General features: G+C 41.2%; 1 protein-coding gene across 2 annotated transcripts in view; it reads right to left on the bottom strand.

Moving 5' to 3' along the window:
* The window catches only part of LOC136881738 (suppressor of lurcher protein 1), a 340,894-nt gene that overhangs the window by 97,648 nt on the left and 221,819 nt on the right, over positions 1 to 21,427 (bottom strand). For both annotated transcript variants that reach the window (XM_068229457.1, XM_067154173.2), the window contains exon 3: positions 19,403 to 19,593. In XM_068229457.1, the coding sequence (XP_068085558.1) occupies positions 19,403 to 19,593 (191 nt within the window). The remainder of the gene's footprint in view (positions 1 to 19,402; positions 19,594 to 21,427) is intronic.

The raw sequence follows: 21,427 nt of genomic DNA, 5'->3' as shown, positions 1-21,427 counted from the left end.
TTGAACGCCGCTTCACAGTAATGTAAACACGGATAGTCAGAGAGATCATGAATCAAGGAACACCAAACTTAACCTTGTTGATTTGTTTCTCTACCTGATTGCAACACCGTGTTTTCGTACCCATCTACAGCAAAAATGGCGCCTCTGCATTCCCAGGCCAAGTAATCTGCCGCCATCACAATATTGACTAATGTATAGGTTAATACATTTCCAACTGATAAATATCACACATTTCATTAATTTAGGTGAAGTGGACCATGTTTACGACTGTGGTAGCTTAGTGGACTGTTCACTGCTTCAAATAAGATTAATTCTCCAGCTCACATATACCCCATATATCTTCATAGTAAGGCACGAACAACAAAACAAGGAAACGTCAATGCATGGGTCAAACATGGACGATTTGCGTCGTGAAAAATTAAAACTATTTATAATTAAACATTTAATTCAAAATAAGTAAATTTTCAATAGAGTGAAAGTTTAAGTGATAAGTTTACGTCTCTCGCTTCGAAATTAAAATCTTACTCGTAACATTAAAATTCAATTACCTTGACTGTTACATAAATAACGATTCCAAATATTTTGAAGGTGACAAGTTAGAGGTACGGATTTATTTTGGAATCACTCCTCTATTTTTCAAGCTTTGTTCGTAGTGTAAAATAAGTGTCTTCTTTTCTTGACGACTGAGAGTGGTGTCCAGCTCTTCGAAAACCTCCAACTGATTCAAGCATTACAAGTCTATTCTCTGTACAATTTCATCAATGGCGTTAATAATACGTCTCATGTCAATATATGACAACTTCACTCTTCGTCTTTCACCTTCTTCCGAGTCTCTGCAAATCCATGTCAACCTTCTGCACTTGTTTGGCAGATTTACCGTATCTCTACACCGGATGATTGGAAACAACGTGGTCTGGGTATATGTGCGTAAGATAGTTGACATAATCACAAATAATTTGCAAAAACATAATTCGATATCCCGCGCCGTTATCATTTCATCAGATGCTGAAGTTAACCAATCCAGTCGCTTCGCGGGTGAATTAAAATGGGCTTTGCAAGGCGATGTTGCTAAATCTGCACATGGCTTCAAACGGACTTGAGAGCCATGCCGAGCAATCACTATCAAACACACCGCGGGTTTCAGCCGGGTGTCGTCGTGATTGGGAATAGTCTTGATTGAAAATGAAAAATGAAAACCTACGACCTGTTTTCCAGTCATTGACAGGGTCAGGTATGAAATGAATGAAACATATATAGGCTGTTATTACAATGGGGTCGCCACTCCCAAGGTGATTTAGTAATGAGTGATAAATGCTATGAAATGATAATGGAGAGTGTTGCTGGAATGAAAGATGACAGGGAAAACGGGAGTACCCGGAGAAAAACCTGTCCCGCCTCCGCTTTGTCCAGCACAAATCTCACATGGAGTGACCGGGATTTGAACCACGGTATCCAGCGGTGAGAGGCCGACGCGCTGCCGTCTGAGCGACGGAGGCTCTAATAGTCTTGATTGCGGGCACAAAATATTTGGGAAGAGTGCCAGCTCGTTCCAAGGTTTTCCCTATTCGGTTGCGTCTTTATTGCGGACACACCATTAAGAGTCTCGATGTGCCTCGATTGCAGACACTGTTTCATACAGATAAGCCTTCGTGAAATAAAGTTAATAAGTAAACAATTATATAATTTTTTTTTTTTGCTAGGGGCTTTACGTCGCACCGACACAGATAGGTCTTATGGCGACGATGGGATAGGAAAGACCTAGGAGTTGGAAGGAAGCGGCCGTGGCCTTAATTAAGGTACAGCCCCAGCATTTGCCTGGTGTGAAAATGGGAAACCACGGAAAACCCTTTTCAGGGCTGCCGATAGTGGGATTCGAACCTACTATCTCCCGGATGCAAGCTCACAGCCGCACGCCTCTACGCGCACGGCCAACTCGCCCGGTATATATAATAATTAATAATTAAATATTTAATAACATAAAGCAATTTCTTTGGTTGCTAATTAAGTTTAAAACTGTTCTACACGCTGCAAGACACGTGCAGAGAGACTTTAAGTTGACCAATTTGGAAAAAAATTGTAATTGGTTCACAAATAATAAGTAGGCTATAATATATTTTAACATATTTGCACGTAAAGTTTATATGAATCAAAGTTGGAATTAAAAAAAAAACAATAATTTCGTGTGACTATTTCTAGCCGAGTGCAGCCCTTGTAAGGCAGACCTTCCATTGAGGGTGGGCGGTATCTGCCATGTATAGGTAACTGCTTGCTATTGAGGTGCAGGATAGTATTATGTGTGGAGTGTGAGTTGCAGAAATGTCGGGGACAGCACAAACACCCAGTCCCCGGGCCATTGGAGTTAACCAATGAAGGTTAAAATCGCCGACCCAGCCGGGAATCGAACCCGGGACCCTCTGAACCGAAGGCCAGTACGCTGACCATTCAGCTAACGAGTCGGACAGTTGGAAATTAACAGAGGTTTATTTATTAAAATTATTAACATATGTTAAAATTTTCTGTTACAAACCTTTAGTAAACATTTTTTTTCGCACTTCTTCGTTTTCTCCTTCAAATAAATCCATGTGGTAACACCATTTTTACTAATTCTAAATTGTCTGTAACTATAACCATGCAATAAAGCACATAGCTTACCTTTCTCCGTCTCGATAAATTCCATAAGAGCACATAAACGATTAATAAACAGAAACAAACAAACAAAGAAACAAACAAACAAACAAACACACAAACAAACAAACAAACAAACAAAGAAACTAAAAACTCAACACTGTGGTAGAGCTAACAACCTGTTAACAAATAGAGCAGAATTGGATTGGTAAGACAGGTGGAAGAGGGGAGGAAATGAAAACCCTGGAACGAACTGCAACCCTTCCGAAATATTTTGTGTCCGCAATCGAGACTATTCGCCATCAACACGCAACCTCATCCCATGTCACCGTAGCGTATTTGCTTTGGCGCCATCCTGTCAACTAGAAGGTCCGTGCTCAAATCTCTCCCCTAGCAATGTTGCTTTTCTTTGATTGTTCGCAAGTCGCTTTTACTTGGAGTGAGTACCAGAGCCATGTGTCTGTGGAGGTGTTTATTCTTTGACTTCCTGATGGGAAATCAAAACTCAGGCCCTTTCAGGTGAACTGAATACGCCTTTCCACCTCGGTGAGTTAGCTCCCATTTGCTAATAATTATTTATTTTAGAATTTCGGTGTTTTGTGGCGGTATGTCCCGGATATACCCTTTTATATCCAAACATATCTGGTCGGCCTATATTGACGGGCAAAATAGACGAATTTTAATAGAAATTCTTCCACTGTCAGCGCCCATTAGTGTAACGAGACTTTTTGAGTGGCCCTTAGCAGCAAGTGGGCCCCAGTAACAAGTAACGTAGTGTTCCTGAAGGCAATCAGCGGCCTCATCTGTCAGCCATGAAATGGCACGATGGACGACAAGTCCTTCGCTTGTGTATTAATACAGCGACTGTCAACAGCCCGGAAAATGAGGACAAGAATATCAACACAGTTTCATTAAGCGGATTGTGTCAAAAGAGAGCTCTGTCATAATACAGAGGAACTGTACGTGCTGTGCTGGAATGAGCTTTAATGAAGGAGCGTCGATTCACGAGAACATCCTACAATGCTACGAGCAATAAGAAAGTAATTAGGATCTCCAGGGAACTTATTTAATTTCCTGTTTATTTTATGTTTTACTAGCTGTCCTGTGTGTCAACCGAGTAGCTATGCTGAAATACCGAATCCAGAGAGATTTTCAAACCGAGAGAGATGGCTACGCGTTTCGAGGTGTGTATCTGTTAGCTGGCATTCGAGCGATACTGGGTTCGAACCCGACTGTTGACAGCCCTCAAGATTTATTTCCGTTGTTTCCCACTTTCACACCAGGCCGCGGTCGATTCCTTCCAACCCCAGCCCTGTCTTACTCAATCATCGCTATAAAACCAGCGTAAAACAAAACGCAAAGAGAAAAAATCCCCGAAGTTAAGAAACATTGGGCACGGTCACCACTTGAATGGGTAACCGCATGCTGTTGGTTACAGGAGGGGAACAAAAAACACGCCAAGCAAATTCCGGTTCAGGATACTGTACCCATTGATAGGGCTTTCAAGAAAAATGATAAAGCACTTCAGTAAAAAGCATCGGCCGATAGGGAGCAGTACTGCTATTTACCCCACAGTGCACAATACGATGTCCTTTCAATATTTCTACGTCTGAACATTTATGATGACAAAAATGTCATTACGAGCAAGTACGAAATGTGGATTAATAATAACTTCTTTGATAATGTGGGTTTGTCAGGCGGGGCTCCTGTGTTTGTAGAGGCCTATAGCCAGAACCCTTTGCAAGTACGAGTAATGCTGGTGGTGGGAGATACAGGCCTTCGCAACATAACATAGCACCGCTACGTGACACGCGAACACGACTTCTGTGGCACGCCGCACAACATACCACATATTTTAATGCCTGTAACAGGTAATACATGGATCGAAAATCGTCCAAAATAGCATATTTTAACATAATGTATCCAAAAAGACGCACACGAAATGCTGTCAGTTGGTACAGTTAATTGTTCACAACTATTTACAAATTAGCACACGCATAACTTAATAACAATATCACAAACAAAAACACTTCGCTCCGAGAACATCAACAAAGCCGCCATTTCGACAATTGCCGACCACTTCAAAATGGAGACTGCAACCACTGCATGTCAACAGTAGGTAACAAGTATATTCTAGCACCACCATAACTCTACTAAACAATAACTTTTCGTTACCATCAAGACCATCTCCTTATATACGTGCCTGGCCTGACTTCTAGAAAGCTACATTACGAAAATACCTTATCGATTATTCTAGAGTGCCTAATACATAGATTATAATGTACAGAATATTCTACCATCATCTAGTGCCTTTCTGGAAGTTAGAGTGTGTTTCAAAATACCGTAGTGGATTATAAATTATATATACAGGTAAGAATGAACTATATAATATTAATTTACATGTATTTACAAAGGCATGTTTTAACGTTTCGAGGAAAATCCAAAATTCTTAACCGATTTTTTGAATTTCATACCATAAAACACAAAATATTAGACTAACAATTTCCTATAATGCAATCAACCTTTTCTGCCTTATCTTCACCCACAAATAATGTTTAATAAAAAGCACATCAATTTTCAAAATGGCATAACATTTCCAAAAATGTTATAATCTTGAAATTGTTTCCACCAAGTTGAAGTATTTCATTCATAGAATGTTGTGAACTAGGATCTTCTAATTATCGAAAACAGAAAGGGAGCTAGACATCATTTTATACAAAAGTTTAAAAATAATAAATCATCCTTGTTAAAATGTTTATAATAATAATGATAATAATAATATTCACAATATTAACAAAGTACTAATTTACAACATTCCCACATTCATTAGCTTTAATTTAATCTATCATTGCGTTTTCTATCTCAATTTTAAGGATATTTAAATTTATTTGACATGTGGGAGGGTATGCAAAAAATTATATTCAAGAAAAACAGCACTGAAGTTTTAGAACTAAATTGTGACCATAACCCACTTACTTAGGCACAACCCACTTACTTAGGCACAACCCACTTACTTGGGCACCTTAAAACTTGCCTGATCCATAGATTGGACCCTCTTTTAGAAGTTTATGTCTTCTTTCAGTTTTCTGATGCCTCTCAAGTAACTGTCACCTCTGCTTTTGTTCTGCAGCACTTTCATTTGCACCTTTGTGCAACCGTACTGCATCAGCTTCAAGTACACCAGATGATGTGTACTTGCCAGGAGCAATTCCGATCCTCTTCACTATATTTCCCCGGTTGAAATAGCAAACAGCATCCATCACTCCTAATGTTAAGGTATCAAGCCCCACATTTATGTCTCCTTAGGACAACTTCTCCATAGCATTATTTTGAGTCAATCCATGCAAGGACTTAGAAAGCATTTCTGCGTCGATGAGTCGCTCACATATAGGCGTCACTGCTTGAAGAATGTCAAAGGACAGGCCTGGTTTGAATTTAAATTTTTCTTTAGCTCGCTGATAAGAGCACCAGCTGTCAGCTCGAACAGGACACCTATGGTGGGTGGGACGTTCTTTTGTTGCTGTCAAATGGTAAAATGTGGCCCATATGCCATTTTACATGGCGTGAATACTCCTTGTGTTGGAACGTAAAGCAATTCCAAACAATTTAGCATCTTATCTATGAGTGCTCCTGTCAGTTGGGGAATTCATAATCACAGTTACTGCAGAACAATGCAAAGGACATTCCCCAACCAAATATCAGAATTTCTAGGTTTTTTACAAAAACTGTATTGCAACTGAAGCAACTAGGGCAAGCCAATGCAGGTAATATATATGTGTAAAGCACTCTTTGTCAATAATGATATTGTAAATGTCACTAACACTATCAGATCCAATATTTACAGACGAAAGTTTGAACTGAGAAGCACTAGCAAATCATTCCCTTACATTATGCCTACCTTCTGTCTCACTATTTATACTGACAGCAGACGTAACACTGACATTCACCTTGCTATGTCTGTTTCCATGAAAGTTTCTCTTTTTCTTTGCTCCACATCGGCTTTTAGAACCCTTTTCATACACACTCGCAGAGAAACAAACTCTTTGGTCACAATGTGAAAGACCACTTGGCCACCAGGAAGCTGACATATTTGTTTATATCTGGTCCCTAGCAAAAGAATAACACTCTTTGAAATATACAGGTATTGACATCTGTTGGTCAGAACCATGAACTACAAACTCAGGTGGCACGTCGCACCAAAGAGGTAAATTTGAATAAGAAAATCTGACAAGATGTTTACATGTAAGCAGGACACTGCAGCCCCGCCCATATCACGTGCGCACGAGGCTATTTAAATATTATTTTCGGGTACTTACAGTTGGAATATATGTATGAATTATATCTTTTTGAAGTAGAGACTTCAAACTTTCATCTCCAGTGAAAAAATTAAAATGGCATTTTTGGGCGAAAAAGGTGTTTTCGAACGTTAATATATACCTTTTAACTGAACTCAAATAAATATTTATGTACAGCACATGTTTCATGACATATCCTCACACACAATAGATCATTCGACTACGTAAATAATAATAAATGGATGAACATCATAAATAATAATAATAATAATAATAATAATAATAATAATAATAATAATAATAATAATAATAATAATAATAAAAAAATCATTGACCGTTTTCGATACCATTTCAGGAACTGAATTGTTCGTTAATTTATGAAGTCGCCTCTGTGGTGTAGTGATTAGTGTGATTAGCTGCCACCCCCGGAGGCCCGGGTTCGATTCCCGGCTCTGCCACGAAATTTGAAAAGTGGTACGAGGGCTCGAACGGGGTCTACTCAGCCTCGGGAGGTCAACTGAGTAGAGTTGGGTTCGATTCCCACCTCAGCCATCCTGGAAGTGGTTTTCCGTAGTTTCCCACTTCTCCAGGCAGATGCCGGGATGGTACCTAACTTAAGGCCATGGCCGCTTCCTTCCATCTTCCTTGTCTATCCCATACCATCTTCCCGTCCCCCGCAAGGCCCCTGTTCAGCATAGCAGGTGAGGTCGCCTGGGCGAGGTACTGGTCATCCTCCCCAGTTGTATCCCACGACCCAATGTCTGAAGCTCCAGGACACTGCCCTTGAGGCGGTAGAGGTGGGATCCCTTGCTCAGTCCGAGGGAAAAAACGACCCTGGAGTGTAAGCAGATTAAAAAAGGAAATTTATGAAGTTATTTTCGCATGTTATGTCAAAGAACTTGTGCTAAGTAAATAACAATTTTAATGTCGCCTGAAAAGGAACCAATATTCGTGTGAATTTCAGAGATAAGCTGGTAGCAGGAACATTCTTAAAATCATAATTTGTGATTATTTCTTTTACGTGTGCTAACTGACCACAGCAAACAGAGTCGTTCTATGTTTGTGGTTTGGTTTATTGTTTGATTAACGCTGTATATCACTGATTCACCCCAGTAGAACTACAAGGAAGATATCGAAGTGTTGAATACCTCGTGTGCTGTGCCAGTTTAAATAGAAGAATGGTTTCTACTTTCACCATGGTGAATTAAAAGAAGAACATAGTAAGCCGTGCCAAGGGTCCTTAGATAGAAAACTCTTCATTTCATTTCAATGTTTTCATTTCCCACTCTGAAGGGATGGGGCGGGCCACCTAGAAGGCTACGCCATCTCTCTGGCCAAAGTAATCTCTTTTACAAGATATCCTTAACTATAGTACATAAATGATTTGTAAAATAATAATATCACTGTTAGTTTTTCAAGTTACGAATGGTTGCTTTCTTTCCCTTCTTAAACTAGTATTGTAAATCATTTATTGCATATATATTCGTTGAATTAGCTCAAAGGTGGAGTTTAACGAATATTTTAATAATCAAGAAATCAAAAGTAAGTTGCAGACAGTACAACACCGCGCCGAAAGGCTAACTAACTCCCCCTCCCATCCAATAAGGTTACCTTCCGTTGAGACAATAACCAAACAAACTGACCTGATCTTTCTCCGGAAGTACTTCTCTGCCTTTATAGAAATGCATCCCTTTCAAGGTCTATCGCTTGTTTATCGTTCAGCTCAGAGAGGCGAAGGAGTTAGATGTCAAGAACTTGCCTCTTCCAACATTTGAAATGTACATAGAGAAAAATGTAAGTTAATGGAACTGCTTCATGTGTCTATGAGTGTGTGGGTGAATGAGTGAATGATCGGTAGAGTAAAAGGAAGTATGCGAGCACAGGTATAATTCAATGAATGGATCATTAGCTAACTACTGACAGACAGAATGAACGAGCAGTAGGAAATTAAGTATATGTGTACATCCTGCACTGTACTATTTAAGTATTTCGCAAACTATGTGAAAATGAAAACCTACAACCTGTTTTCCAGTCATTGACCGGGTCAGGGATGTAATGAATGAAACATATATAGGCTGTTATTACAATGGGGTCGCCACTCCCAAGGTGATTTTTTAATGAGTGATAAATGCTATGAAATGATAATGGAGAGTGTTGCTGGAATGAAAGATGACAGGGAAAACCGGAGTACCCGGAGAAAAACCTGTCCCGCCTCCGCTTTGTCCAGCACAAATCTCACATGGAGTCACCGGGATTTGAACCACGGTATCCAGCGGTGAGAGGCCGACGCGCTGCCGTCTGAGCCACGGAGGCTCTTCGCAAACTATGTAAATATTGTAAATAATATCTCATCTTGAGATACGCCTAGGGAACATTTTATATGTACATAGGGGCTCACCCCTTTCTCTTGACCTTGCATATTTCTGAACAGAATTGTGGTAAATGACTAATACTAATACTAATACTAATACTAATACTAATACTAATACTAATACTAATACTAATACTAATACTAATACTAATACTAATACTAATACTAATACTAATACAAATACTAATACTAATACTAATACTAAGAAAATAGGTTAAATTTAAATTGGACCTCCAAATTCCATCGGTCTGAGCCGGAATCAAACTTGCCAATATGGGCTCAGAAAGCCAGCGCCTTAATGGTCTGATATTTTTATTTAATTTTAATCCTCTCGCGTTCCTACCAACGAAGAAGACGGACCCCTGACGGAAAAAATAAAGGTTTGTGTCTTGCTCTACCGCCTGAGGATGCCCTGAAATGGTACAGTACCTGATCAGTAGCTTCTGGCATGACTAGGTCATCAATACCCAGGTATGGATAAAGCACTTTGCTTCTTAATTGTTATTTGTCCGTCTTAGACGGGTTAGTCTTTACACTTGCAGCAGAAATGCCATCTAATGTAGATGCGTCGCTAGCATAAATGGGACCAGGATGCGGTGGAGGGAAGTCACTGGTGTATTTTTAGACAAAATAACGTTTTGTAGTGGTGGTGATCATTGTCTTAAGAGGAAGTAAAACTGAGCAACCACCCTCCATGAACACCAATCGGAAGGAAAAAGGAGGAGGTCGAAGAATGGAGGTATAGGTGAAAGAAAGCAAAGTGCTACGAAGGGCGTCGAAATCAAGGACTCCCTAGGCCTCGCAAACCTAATACCGTCGGGGTAGGAAGAGAACAAGATTTGACTAAGGGAGGTAGGATAGCAAAGATGACAGCGAGGAGTCTGCCACAAGTAAGAGCAAGCAACGTCAGGCTCAGCTAGGTGAACCGTGGTTACCATCCCACGCTCACAAAATGAGAGCTCATGGTTAATCTTTTAGTAGCCTCTTACCAGAGGCAGGGAATATATTATTCTATCACCCCCACCCGCAGGAAGAGAAGGACTGCCTCTTCCCCTAAAGCCGAAGACATACCGACGTATACGTTGTATGGAACTGAATGCCGGGAGAAAAAAACAACAACGAATATTTAACGCCAATTTCACATCGTGGAGAAGCAAATTCTCGGCTGGTATATTGGCATTCTTTAATCCACCCCATCAGGAATGACACAACTGGGCAGCTAAGGGGCATCGTGCTAATTACGGAAAAAATTCCGATAAGACGCCTGCGATGGTATAGCCATATTCTATGTGCAGCATCTGGCACAGTGGCTAGGCTCACCTTCCACTTTGACGTCAGACGTAGAAGAATAAGAATAAGAATAAGAATAAGAATAAGAATAAGAATAAGAATAAGAATAAGAATAAGAATAAGAATAAGAATAAGAATAAGAATAAGAATAAGAATAAGAATAAGGAAGGTGTACAGACACTTAAAGGGCTGATAATGCTAGGAGGTATAAAATGTTTCATCGCTTGTTGCTTGTTGTCATTTACCGACACGGCTCTAGTCTAAATTGATTCAAGAATTCTTCTCACTTCGACTGTATTTTGCTGCCGGCTATCGGATGAACTTTATGTTCCTCACGTCTTCTGTCTCTCGCTCTCTGTTCTCACAGAGTACCTGAAGGCTAACAAGATTCACAGGTCCGAGCACGATTCATTTTGGTTCTTTCGAACGGATCTGACAGTGAATTGTGTAGACTGGCGCTCGGGGGTTGACATCATAGAAGTAAGCTCTGTTTTTTGCCACTGCCTCCTATTAGACCCCAGTCCTGTACAGAACAATAATAATAATAATAATAATAATAATAATAATAATAATAATAATTGGTGGCAGATCACAAATAAAAAACATCGAAAAACAAGAGAGAAAAAATCTCAGTAAAATTCTAGGACGTAAATGAGAAAATGGTATTTGGATGAAAAGGAAATCACAGGAAATCTATCACGTAAATGAAAAATTCACAGACACCACTAGAAAAAGAATATTGAAATTCTAAGGTCACCTGATCAGGATGGATAACAATAGGCTAACAAAGAAAATACTAAATTTCGCAGTATCTCCAAAAAATCACATCTAGCTTTCAGAAATAAACAAAGATCTTCAGGAAATTGGGATAAATGAAAAAATCTTGCAAGACAGAAAAAATCAGAAATCTCATAAATAATCACAAATTTGCTGATCAATCTAAAAGACAAGCTACAGAATAGATGGAAGAACGCAAAAAGAAGCACGGCGAAAGTATGAAGAAATTTTGGGAAGACAAAAAGAAACGTTGTGCTAGATAAGCTCACACGCGCTCCTTAATAGGGAATCACGAATCAAAATGAGTGAAAAAGAGGAACTGGAAAAGAAAGAAGAATACTTACGAAAATTTTGGTACCCCTAAAGAATAAAGATATTTGGGTGAAAAGAAAACAAATGAAGATCTCTACCGCAATGTAGAGAAAATTACGAACACAATTAAAAGACTGCAATTTTTTTGTTCACCTTCACAGAATTAACAAGAGACTAAGACAATTTTTGATAATATCTTCAATTAAAACACACCATCGGTTAGCTAGAGAGATACGATGGTATCTACAAAGACTGAAGATCGCAGCTGACATAATAAATAACAAGGTGGCCTTCCGAGGACAGATCATTTCTGCGGATTTTTCGCTCTTGCAAATTCGACGTCACTCTCGGAGAGTATTATCAACAGAGGCAGACGATCAGCCAACGTATGAAAAAGTTTTGGGAAGGAAAGGAAAAGAAAATACTGTGCCATAGTCTTAAGTTCTATGCGATCTATAATAGGTCATTTTTAAATAAAATAATAATAATAATAATAATAATAATAATAATAATAATAATAATAATAATAATAATAATAATAATAATAATAATAATAATAATAGGCCTTTAACTCAGCACTTCGTGCGATTTTTGCCCAGTTTTACGACCCGATGCCACTCCGACGCAACCCCATCTGGAGCAATGTATTCCCTACTGCCTGTATTTGTTAGTTAATGTTACGTGTCGTATGTAGTTGAAGAACATTGTATTAAGATGAACACAAACACCCGATGTTAGTTTTTTTTGCTAGTTGATTTACGTCGCACCGACACAGATAGGTCTTATGGCGACGATAAGACAGGAAAGGGCTAGGAATGGGAAGGAAGCGGCCACGGCCTTAATTAAGGTACAGCCAGTTGTGAAAATAGGAAACAACGCAAAACCATTTTCAGGGCTGCCAACAGTGGGATTCGAACCCACTATCTCCCGAATACTGGATACTGGCTGGAGGAATTTACCATTCGAAGTTAACATCTCTGACCGCACTGGGAATCGAACACTGTGCCCTCTGAACAGAAAGCCAATACGGTGAGCATTCAGCTAATAAAGCGGCTAATAATAATAATAATAATAATAATAATAATAATAATAATAATAATAATAATAATAATAATAATGTCCGTCTCTGTGCTGTAGTGGTTAGTGTGATTGGCTGCCAGCCCCTGGAGGCCCGCGTTCGATTCCCAGCTCTGCCACCAAATTTGAAAAGTGGTACGAGGACAAGTACGGGGTCCACTCAGCCTCGGGAGGTCAACTGTGTAGAGGGGGTTTCAATTCCCACCTCAGGCATCCTCCAAGTGCTTTCCGAGGTTTCCCACTTCTAAGTGCTTTTCGGTGATTTCCCACTTCTCCTCCAGGCAAATACCGGGATGGTACATAAGGCCACGGCCGCTTCCTTCCCTCTTCCTTGTCTATCCTTTACGATCTCCTCCCTCCCCCCCCCCACTAAACAAGGCAACTGTTCAGTATAGCAGGTTAGGCCACCTGTGTGAGGTACTGGTCCTCCACCCTAGTTGTCTCACCCCGACTCAAAGTCTCCCGCTCCAGGATACTGCCCTTGCGGCGGTAGATGTGGGATCCCTCACTGAATCCGAGGTAACACTAACTCTGGACGGTAAACGGATTAAGAATAAAAGAAGGGAAGAAAGAAAGAAAGAAAGAAAGAAAGAAACAATAATAATAATGTGTTGTTGTTTGAGTCATCAGTCCATAGACTGGTTTGATGCAGCTCTCCATGCCACCCTATCCTGTGCTAACCTTTTCATTTCTACATAACTATTGCATCCTACGTCTGCTCTAATCTGCTTGTCATATTCATACCTTGGCCTACCCCTACCGTTCTTACCCCCTACACTTCCTTCAAAAACCAACTGAACAAGTCCTGGGTGTCTTAAGATGTGTCCTATCATTCTAACTCTTCTTCTCGTCAAATTTAGCCAAATAGATCTCCTCTCACCAATTCGATTCAGTATCTCTTCATTCGTGATTCGATCTATCCATCTCACCTTCAGCATTCTTCTGTAACACCACATTTCAAAAGCTTCTATTCTCTTTCTTTCTGAGCCAGTTATTGTCCATGTTTCACTTCCATACAATGCCACGCTCCACACGAACGTCTTCAAAAACATCTTTCTAATTCCGATATCAATGTTTGAAGTGAGCAAATTTCTTTTCTTAAGAAAGCTCTTCCTTGCTTGTGCTAGTCTGCATTTTATGTCCTCCTTACTTCTGCCATCGTTAGTTATTTTACTACCCAAGTAACAATATTCATCTACTTCCTTTAAGACTTCATTTCCTAATCTAATATTTCCCGCATCACCTGCCTTCGTTCGACTGCACTCCATTACTTTTGTTTTGGACTTATTTATTTTCATCTTGTACTCCTTACCCAAGACTTCATCCATACCATTCAGCAACTTCTCGAGATCTTCTGCAGTCTCAGATAAAATAACAATATCATCGGCAAATCTCAAGGTTTTGATTTCTTCTCCTTGGACTGTGATTCCCTTTCCAAATTTCTCTTTGATTTCCCTTACTGCCTGTTCTATGTAAACATTGAAAAGGAGAGGGGACAAACTGCAGCCTTGCCTCACTCCTTTCTGGATTGCTGCTTCTTTTTCAAAGCCCTCGATTCTTATCACTGCAGACTGATTTTTATACAGATTGTAGATAATTCTTCGTTCTCGGTATCTGATCCCCATCATCTTCAGAATCATAAATAGCTTGGTCCAATCAACATTATCGAATGCCTTTTCTAGATCTACGAATGCCATGTACGTGGGCTTGTCCTTCTTGATTCGATCCTCTAAGATCAGACGTAAAGTCAGGATTGCTTCACATGTTCCTACATTTCTTCTGAAGCCAAATTGATCTTCTTCCAACTCAGCTTCAACTTGTTTTTCCATTCTTCTGTAAATAATACGTGTTAAAATTTTGCAGGCATGAGATACTAAACTAATGGTGCGGTAGTTTTCACACCTGTCAGCACCGGCTTTCTTGGGAATAGGTATAACAACATTCTTCTGAAAATCGGATGGGACTTCTCCTGTCTCATACATCTTGCACACTAAATGAAATAACCTTGCCATGCTGGTTTCTCCTAAGGCAGTCAGTAATTCAGAGGGAATGTCATCAATTCCAGGTGCCTTGTTCCTATTTAGGTCACTCACAGCTCTGTCAAACTCTGACCTCAAAATTGGGTCTCCCATTTCATCAGCATCAACATCCTCTTCATGTTCCAGAACCAAATTATCTACATCTTTACCTTGATACAACTGTTGGATATGCTCCTGCCATCTTTCTGCTTTGTCTTCTTTCCCTAGAAGTGGTTTTCCATCTGAGCTCTTAATATTCATACACCTAGATTTCCTTTCTCCAAAGGTTTCCTTGATTTTCCTGTATGCAGCATCTACCTTTCCCAGGATCATACAGCCTTCGACATCCTTGCACTTCTCCTTCAGCCATTCTTCCTTAGCTATCTTGCACTTTCTATCCACTTGATTCTTTAATCGCCTGTATTCTTTTCTGCCCTCTTCATTTCTAGCATTCTTGTATTTTCGTCGTTCATCAATCAGGTCTAGTATCTCCTGAGTTATCCACTGATTCTTAGTTGATCTTTTCTTCCTTCCTAACATTTCTTCAGCAGCCCTATTGACTTCATTTTTCATGACTCCCCACTCTTCCTCTACAGTTTTTCCTTCAGCCTTTTCATTTAGTCCTTGTGCAACATGTTCCTTGAAACAATCCCTCACACTCTCTTCTTTCAACTTGTCTAGATCCCATCTTTTTGCATTCTTTCCTTTCTTCAATTTCTTCAACTTCAGATGGCATTTCATGACCAACAAGTTGTGGTCAGAGTCCACGTCTGCTCCTGGGAAAGTTTTGCAATCCAACACCTGGTTTCTGAATCTCTGCCTAATCATAATGAAGTCTATTTGATACCTTCCAGTGTCTCCAGGTCTCGTCCACGTATACAGCCGTCGTTTGTGGTGTTTGAACCAAGTATTGGCAAGGACTAAATTATGATCAGTGCAGAATTCAACCAGCCGACTTCCTCTTTCGTTCCTTTGTCCCAATCCAAATTCTCCTACTGTACTACCTTCTCTTCCTTGGCCTACCACTGCATTCCAGTCTCCCATCACAATTAGATTCTCGTCACCTTTTACATATTGTATTAAATCTTCTATCTCCTCATATATTCTTTCGATTTCTTCATCATCCGCTGAACTAGTAGGCATATAGACCTGCACTATTGTGGTGGGCATTGGTTTGGTGTCTATCTTGACGACAATAATTCTTTCACTATGCTGGTCGTAGTAGCTTACCCGCTGTCCTATTTTCTTATTCATTATTAAACCAACTCCTGCATTTCCTCTGTTTGATTTTGTGTTGATAATTCGGTAGTCGCCTGACCAAAAATCTTGTTCTTCCTGCCAACGTACTTCACTTATGCCAACTACATCTAACTTTAGCCTATCCATCTCCCTTTTCAGATTCTCTAACCTACCACAACGATTCAAACTTCTAACATTCCACGCTCCGACTCGCAGAATGTCAGTATCCATCTTCCTGATGATCGCCCCCTCTCGTGTAGTCCCCACCCGGAGATCCGAATGGGGGACTAGTTTACCTCCGGAATATTTTACCCGGGAGGAAGCCATCATCAGTACATCATTCATACAGAGAGAGCTGCATGTCCTCGGGAGTTAGTTACGGCTGTAGTTTCCCGTTGCTTTCAGCCGTGTAGCAGTATCAACACAGCTAAGCCATAAATAATAATAATAATAATAATAATAATAATAATAATAATAATAATAATAATAATAATAATAATAATAATAATAATAATAATAATAATAATAATAACATTTCTCAGGTACCGTTTTACTCTCGCAGATGACAATGAAACAACTATATCATGGGACTTATTGCCAAAATTGAACCGGAATTATGCCATGTAAACACCGAATGTCGCACTAGAGATCTTTAACACGCGACATGCTAAGACATGCAGTGTTTACTAGACTTTATTCTGCCCTTCAAAACTCTAACTACCACCACTCGATTTGGACTTCTTGTCTTGGAATCAGAAGGCCGATACTCTACTACTTGACGACAGAGGGAAATTGTTCTTAGATAAAAATTACTACACTGACTGACAGAGCAAATGCAACACCAAGAATTAGTGGTCAGAACTTTATGCCAATTGCAGGGTAGACTGACATCACTGAGGTATGCTCATGATGTGAAATGCGCCGCTGTGCTGCGCACGTAGCGAACGATAAATGGGACACGGCGTTGGCGAATGGCCCACTTCGTACCGTGATTTCTCAGCCGACAGTCATTGTAGAACGTGTTGTCGTGTGCCACAGGACACGTGTATAGCTAAGAATGCCAGGCCGCCGTCAACGGAGGCATTTCCAGCAGACAGACGACTTTACGAGGGGTATGGTGATCGGGCTGAGAAGGGCAGGTTGGTCGCTTCGTCAAATCGCAGCCGATACCCATAGGGATGTGTCCACGGTGCAGCGCCTGTGGCGAAGATGGTTGGCGCAGGGACATGTGGCACGTGCGAGGGGTCCAGGCGCAGCCCGAGTGACGTCAGCACGCGAGGATCGGCGCATCCGCCGCCAAGCGGTGGCAGCCCCGCACGCCACGTCAACCACCATTCTTCAGCATGTGCAAGACACCCTGGCTGTTCCAATATCGACCAGAACAATTTCCCGTCGATTGGTTGAAGGAGGCCTGCACTCCCGGCGCCCGCTCAGAAGACTACCATTGACTCCACAGCATAGACGTGCACGCCTGGCATGGTGCCGGGCTAGAGCGACTTGGATGAGGGAATGGCGGAACGTCGTGTTCTCCTATGAGTCACGCTTCTGTTCTGTCAGTGATAGTCACCGCAGACGAGTGTGTCGTCGGCGTGGAGAAAGGTCAAATCCGGCAGTAACTGTGGAGCACCCTACCGCTAGACAACGCGGCATCATGGTTTGGGGCGCTATTGCGTATGATTCCACGTCACCTCTAGTGCGTATTCAAGGCACGTTAAATGCCCACCGCTACGTGCAGCATGTGCTGCGGCCGCTGGCACTCCCGTACCTTCAGGGGCTGCCCAATGCTCTGTTTCAGCAGGATAATGCCCGCCCACACACTGCTCGCATCTCCCAACAGGCTCTACGAGGTGTACAGATGCTTCCGTGGCCAGCGTACTCTCCGGATCTCTCACCAATCGAACACGTATGGGATCTCATTGGACGCCGTTTGCAAACTCTGCCCCAGCCTCGTACGGACGACCAACTGTGGCAAATGGTTGACAGAGAATGGAGAACCATCCCTCAGGACACCATCCGCACTCTTATTGACTCTGTACCTCGACGTGTTTCTGCGTGCATCGCCGCTCGCGGTGGTCCTACATCCTACTGAGTCGATGCCGTGCGCATTGTGTAACCTGCATATCGGTTTGAAATAAACATCAATTATTCGTCCGTGCCGTCTCTGTTTTTTCCCGAACTTTCATCCCTTTCGAACCACTCCTCCTTGGTGTTGCATTTGCTCTGTCAGTCAGTGTATATTTATTCGTAGGCTAACGCGGCCAGTGCCACTACTACCTAATGCTTCTTTCGATGTGGATCATACAGCCCTGCATGACCACATATGAATGCCATAGGCTACGTGAACTACTGTAGTCTGATGTCCGGCTGTACTGGCAAATCAACAAACGTTTCTATGAGGCTGTATTGCATACAACGGAGTATGAAGGATAATGTTTTTAACGCTATTGATTTTCAGGTCCCACTAACTATTTTTATGGTTTTTCAGAGACGCTAAGATGCCGAAATTTAGTCCTGGAGGAGTTCTTTCACGTTCCAGTAAATCTATCGACGAAGGAGCAACTTCAACGGATTGAGCTAAGATCGAACCTGCCAAGTTGGGGTCAGAAGGCCAGCGCCTCAACCGTCTGAGCTACTCAGCCTGGTGAGTATGAAAGATTCGCGCGAGTCTGTTTATGTTTGGTCCTTACTGTCAGTGTCAAATTTTTTCTTTCAGGTAATTTTTTGTTTGCCGTAGAATCGAACCACCACCACCACCACTAAAATTAACAAACGTAATAATAATAATAATAATAATAATAATAATAATAATAATAATAATAATAATAATAATAATAATAATGTTTTTGGCTTTACGACCCACTAAATACTTTTACCATTTTTGGAGACGCCAAGGTGACAGATTTTAGCCCCGCAGGAGTTCTTTTACGTGCCAGTAAATCAGTAAATCTACCGACACGAGGCTGATGTATTTGAGCACCTTCAAATACCACCGGACTGAGCCATGATCGAACCTGCCAAGTTGGGGTCAGAAGGCCAATGCCTCAGCCGTCTGAGCTACTCAGCCCGGCAGTTCTGCAAAAATAGATTTGTATAAAGACTGTGGGTATGGGCTATTACAACCCCTACAATTTATGCACGTGTCCTTACTGAACCGATGAGCAGGCTAAATTACAATTTGCAGCAGCTCTTCAGTTATTTCCACGCAGGTTGAGTGGACCTCGAACCAGCCATCAGATTCAGTTAAGAATGCCTGAGAGGCCGGGAATCGAACCCGGTATATCCGAATAAGAGGCACTTTCCTTTCTCTTTTACTGTGTGATTTCTAACCAATTAACTTACCACATTAACATTCAAAATAAAAATATGTGAATGTCTGAAATGTGTGTTCATATACTTACTCTCTGTAAACCGGTAGGAGCCTTTGAATCCCCGCGAGTGGCTCGAAGAGTGTACGCCTTTGAATTCCAAGATCAATCGTGGTCCATTGGACATGATAGGTCGAGGAACAGTGGTACCACAGAAGCTATCGATCTTCTCCAGACGTCCGTCTGCTTGGACATAGGCCTCAAGGGTATCTACTCCCTCACAGCTGGAAGAGAAGGATTTCTTTATAAACAAATGTTTACTGGCATCGAACCCAAACTAAGACGAGTTGCAACATTACTGGAACTCGAATTCATGTCCATAATACTACCAATAATCAATTTATATTCTTCTCTGCACTAGATGTCACCCCAACCCTAACTCATCCAGGATTTTGAGGAGAAGAGACAGGAATGTGTTATCTGATGTGAAAAAATAGGCGGAGGCGTGAAAACGTCTAAAATAATATTTTTATTTCGTTATTCCTTTTATTATTTCATCGTGCATTTATATTTTATTTCTATATGCATTCCATTATTATTTATTTATTTATAACTTATTTTAACAAACCTTTTCCGGCTCCATGGCTAAATGGTTAGCGTGCTGGCCTTTGGTCACAGGAGTTTCGGGTTCAATTTCCGGCGGGGTCGGGAATTTTAACCATAATTGGTTAATTTCGCCGACACGGGGGCTGGGTGTATGTGTCGTCTTCATCATCATTTCATCCTCATCACGACGCGCCGGTCGCCTGCGGGTGTCAAATGAAAAGACCTGCATTTGGCGAGCCGGACTTGTCCTCGGACACTCCAGGCACTAAAAGCCATACGCCATTTCGTTTAACAAACATTTATTAGACTACATCCAGTGTATATCATCTTTCTTTCTCCTTCCTTAATCTGTTTATCGTCCAGAGTTGTCTTTTCCCTCGGACTCAGCGAAGGATCCCACCGCTACCGCCTCAAGGGCCGTGTCCTGGGCGGAGATACAGTACAACTGGAGTGGAAGACCAGTACTTAGCCCAGGCGGTCTCACCTGCTGAAGAGCGGCGCTGTGAAGGATGGTAAGATTGGAAGGGATAGACAAGGATGAGGCAAGCAAGCGGCCGTGGCCTTAAGTTAGATAACATCCCAGCATTTGCCTGTAGGAGAAGCGGAAATCCACGGAAAACCACTTCGGGGATGGCTGATGTGGATGTCGAAATCCTCTACAAATTTCACCTCCCGAGGCTGAGTGAACTCTGTTTCAGTCCTTGCACCACGTTTCAAATTTCGTGGCAGAGCCGGAAATCGTACCCGGGCCTCCGGCGGTGACATGTAATCACAATGCCAGGGTAATGGTACGGGCAAGAGTGAAGAACCTTCTTCCTGCACCGAAAATGTTCTTTTGATCACTGTGTACTCAATTTTGGTTTAGCACAGCTGTTTTCCCGTATCATTTTATTCGGAATTTAGCCATGTTTCCAGTCGTGGGTAATCGAACGCTTCCTATTGTTTTGTTGTAATTTCAAGTTGGACGTTATGAAAATTTGTCGAAATTTCACAAAATATTATTCTCAAAGAGGCGTCCGTCAATTACAGCTTCACCAACTGAAATTATTTAAGTCGTTGTTATGTAGGGTATTATGTAGGATTCCAAACGACACTTTGTTTTTCTAAATTAGACTGACGTTTGCCTTCGAGCGTGGTACCGCTGAAAACTGGTTTTAATAGGTGGTCATCTTGTTTTGGCGGATGACGTCACAGAATGTTGTTGTTGTCAGATTGTAGTTTAAGAGTTCTTCTTTGCAGCGATATAATTACAATGGCGATACAAATAGTACATACGGAGTTTTAAGCGTTGAAACGTAGCGTCACGTTTTGTAATTAGAAGTGATCAAAGCCTTCGAAGAATTAATGTATCGGCAAAAATAAAAGCCAGAAACACAAAGAGCGTGAACATTAAAGACTTCCTGTTTCTCATTAGCAGGGACGGAAAAGGATAATATTGACCAGGAAAGTGGGAGAATGTAGCTTAATGTGAGGAGAATAGAGCGAATTTGTTTTGCATTTAGGGTCGCGTAG

This window comes from Anabrus simplex, chromosome 1 (assembly GCF_040414725.1).
Source record: "Anabrus simplex isolate iqAnaSimp1 chromosome 1, ASM4041472v1, whole genome shotgun sequence".
Lineage (NCBI taxonomy): Eukaryota > Metazoa > Arthropoda > Insecta > Orthoptera > Tettigoniidae > Anabrus > Anabrus simplex.
The sequence above is the reverse complement of the archived record's forward strand: the minus strand, read 5'-3'. Positions and strand labels throughout refer to the sequence as shown.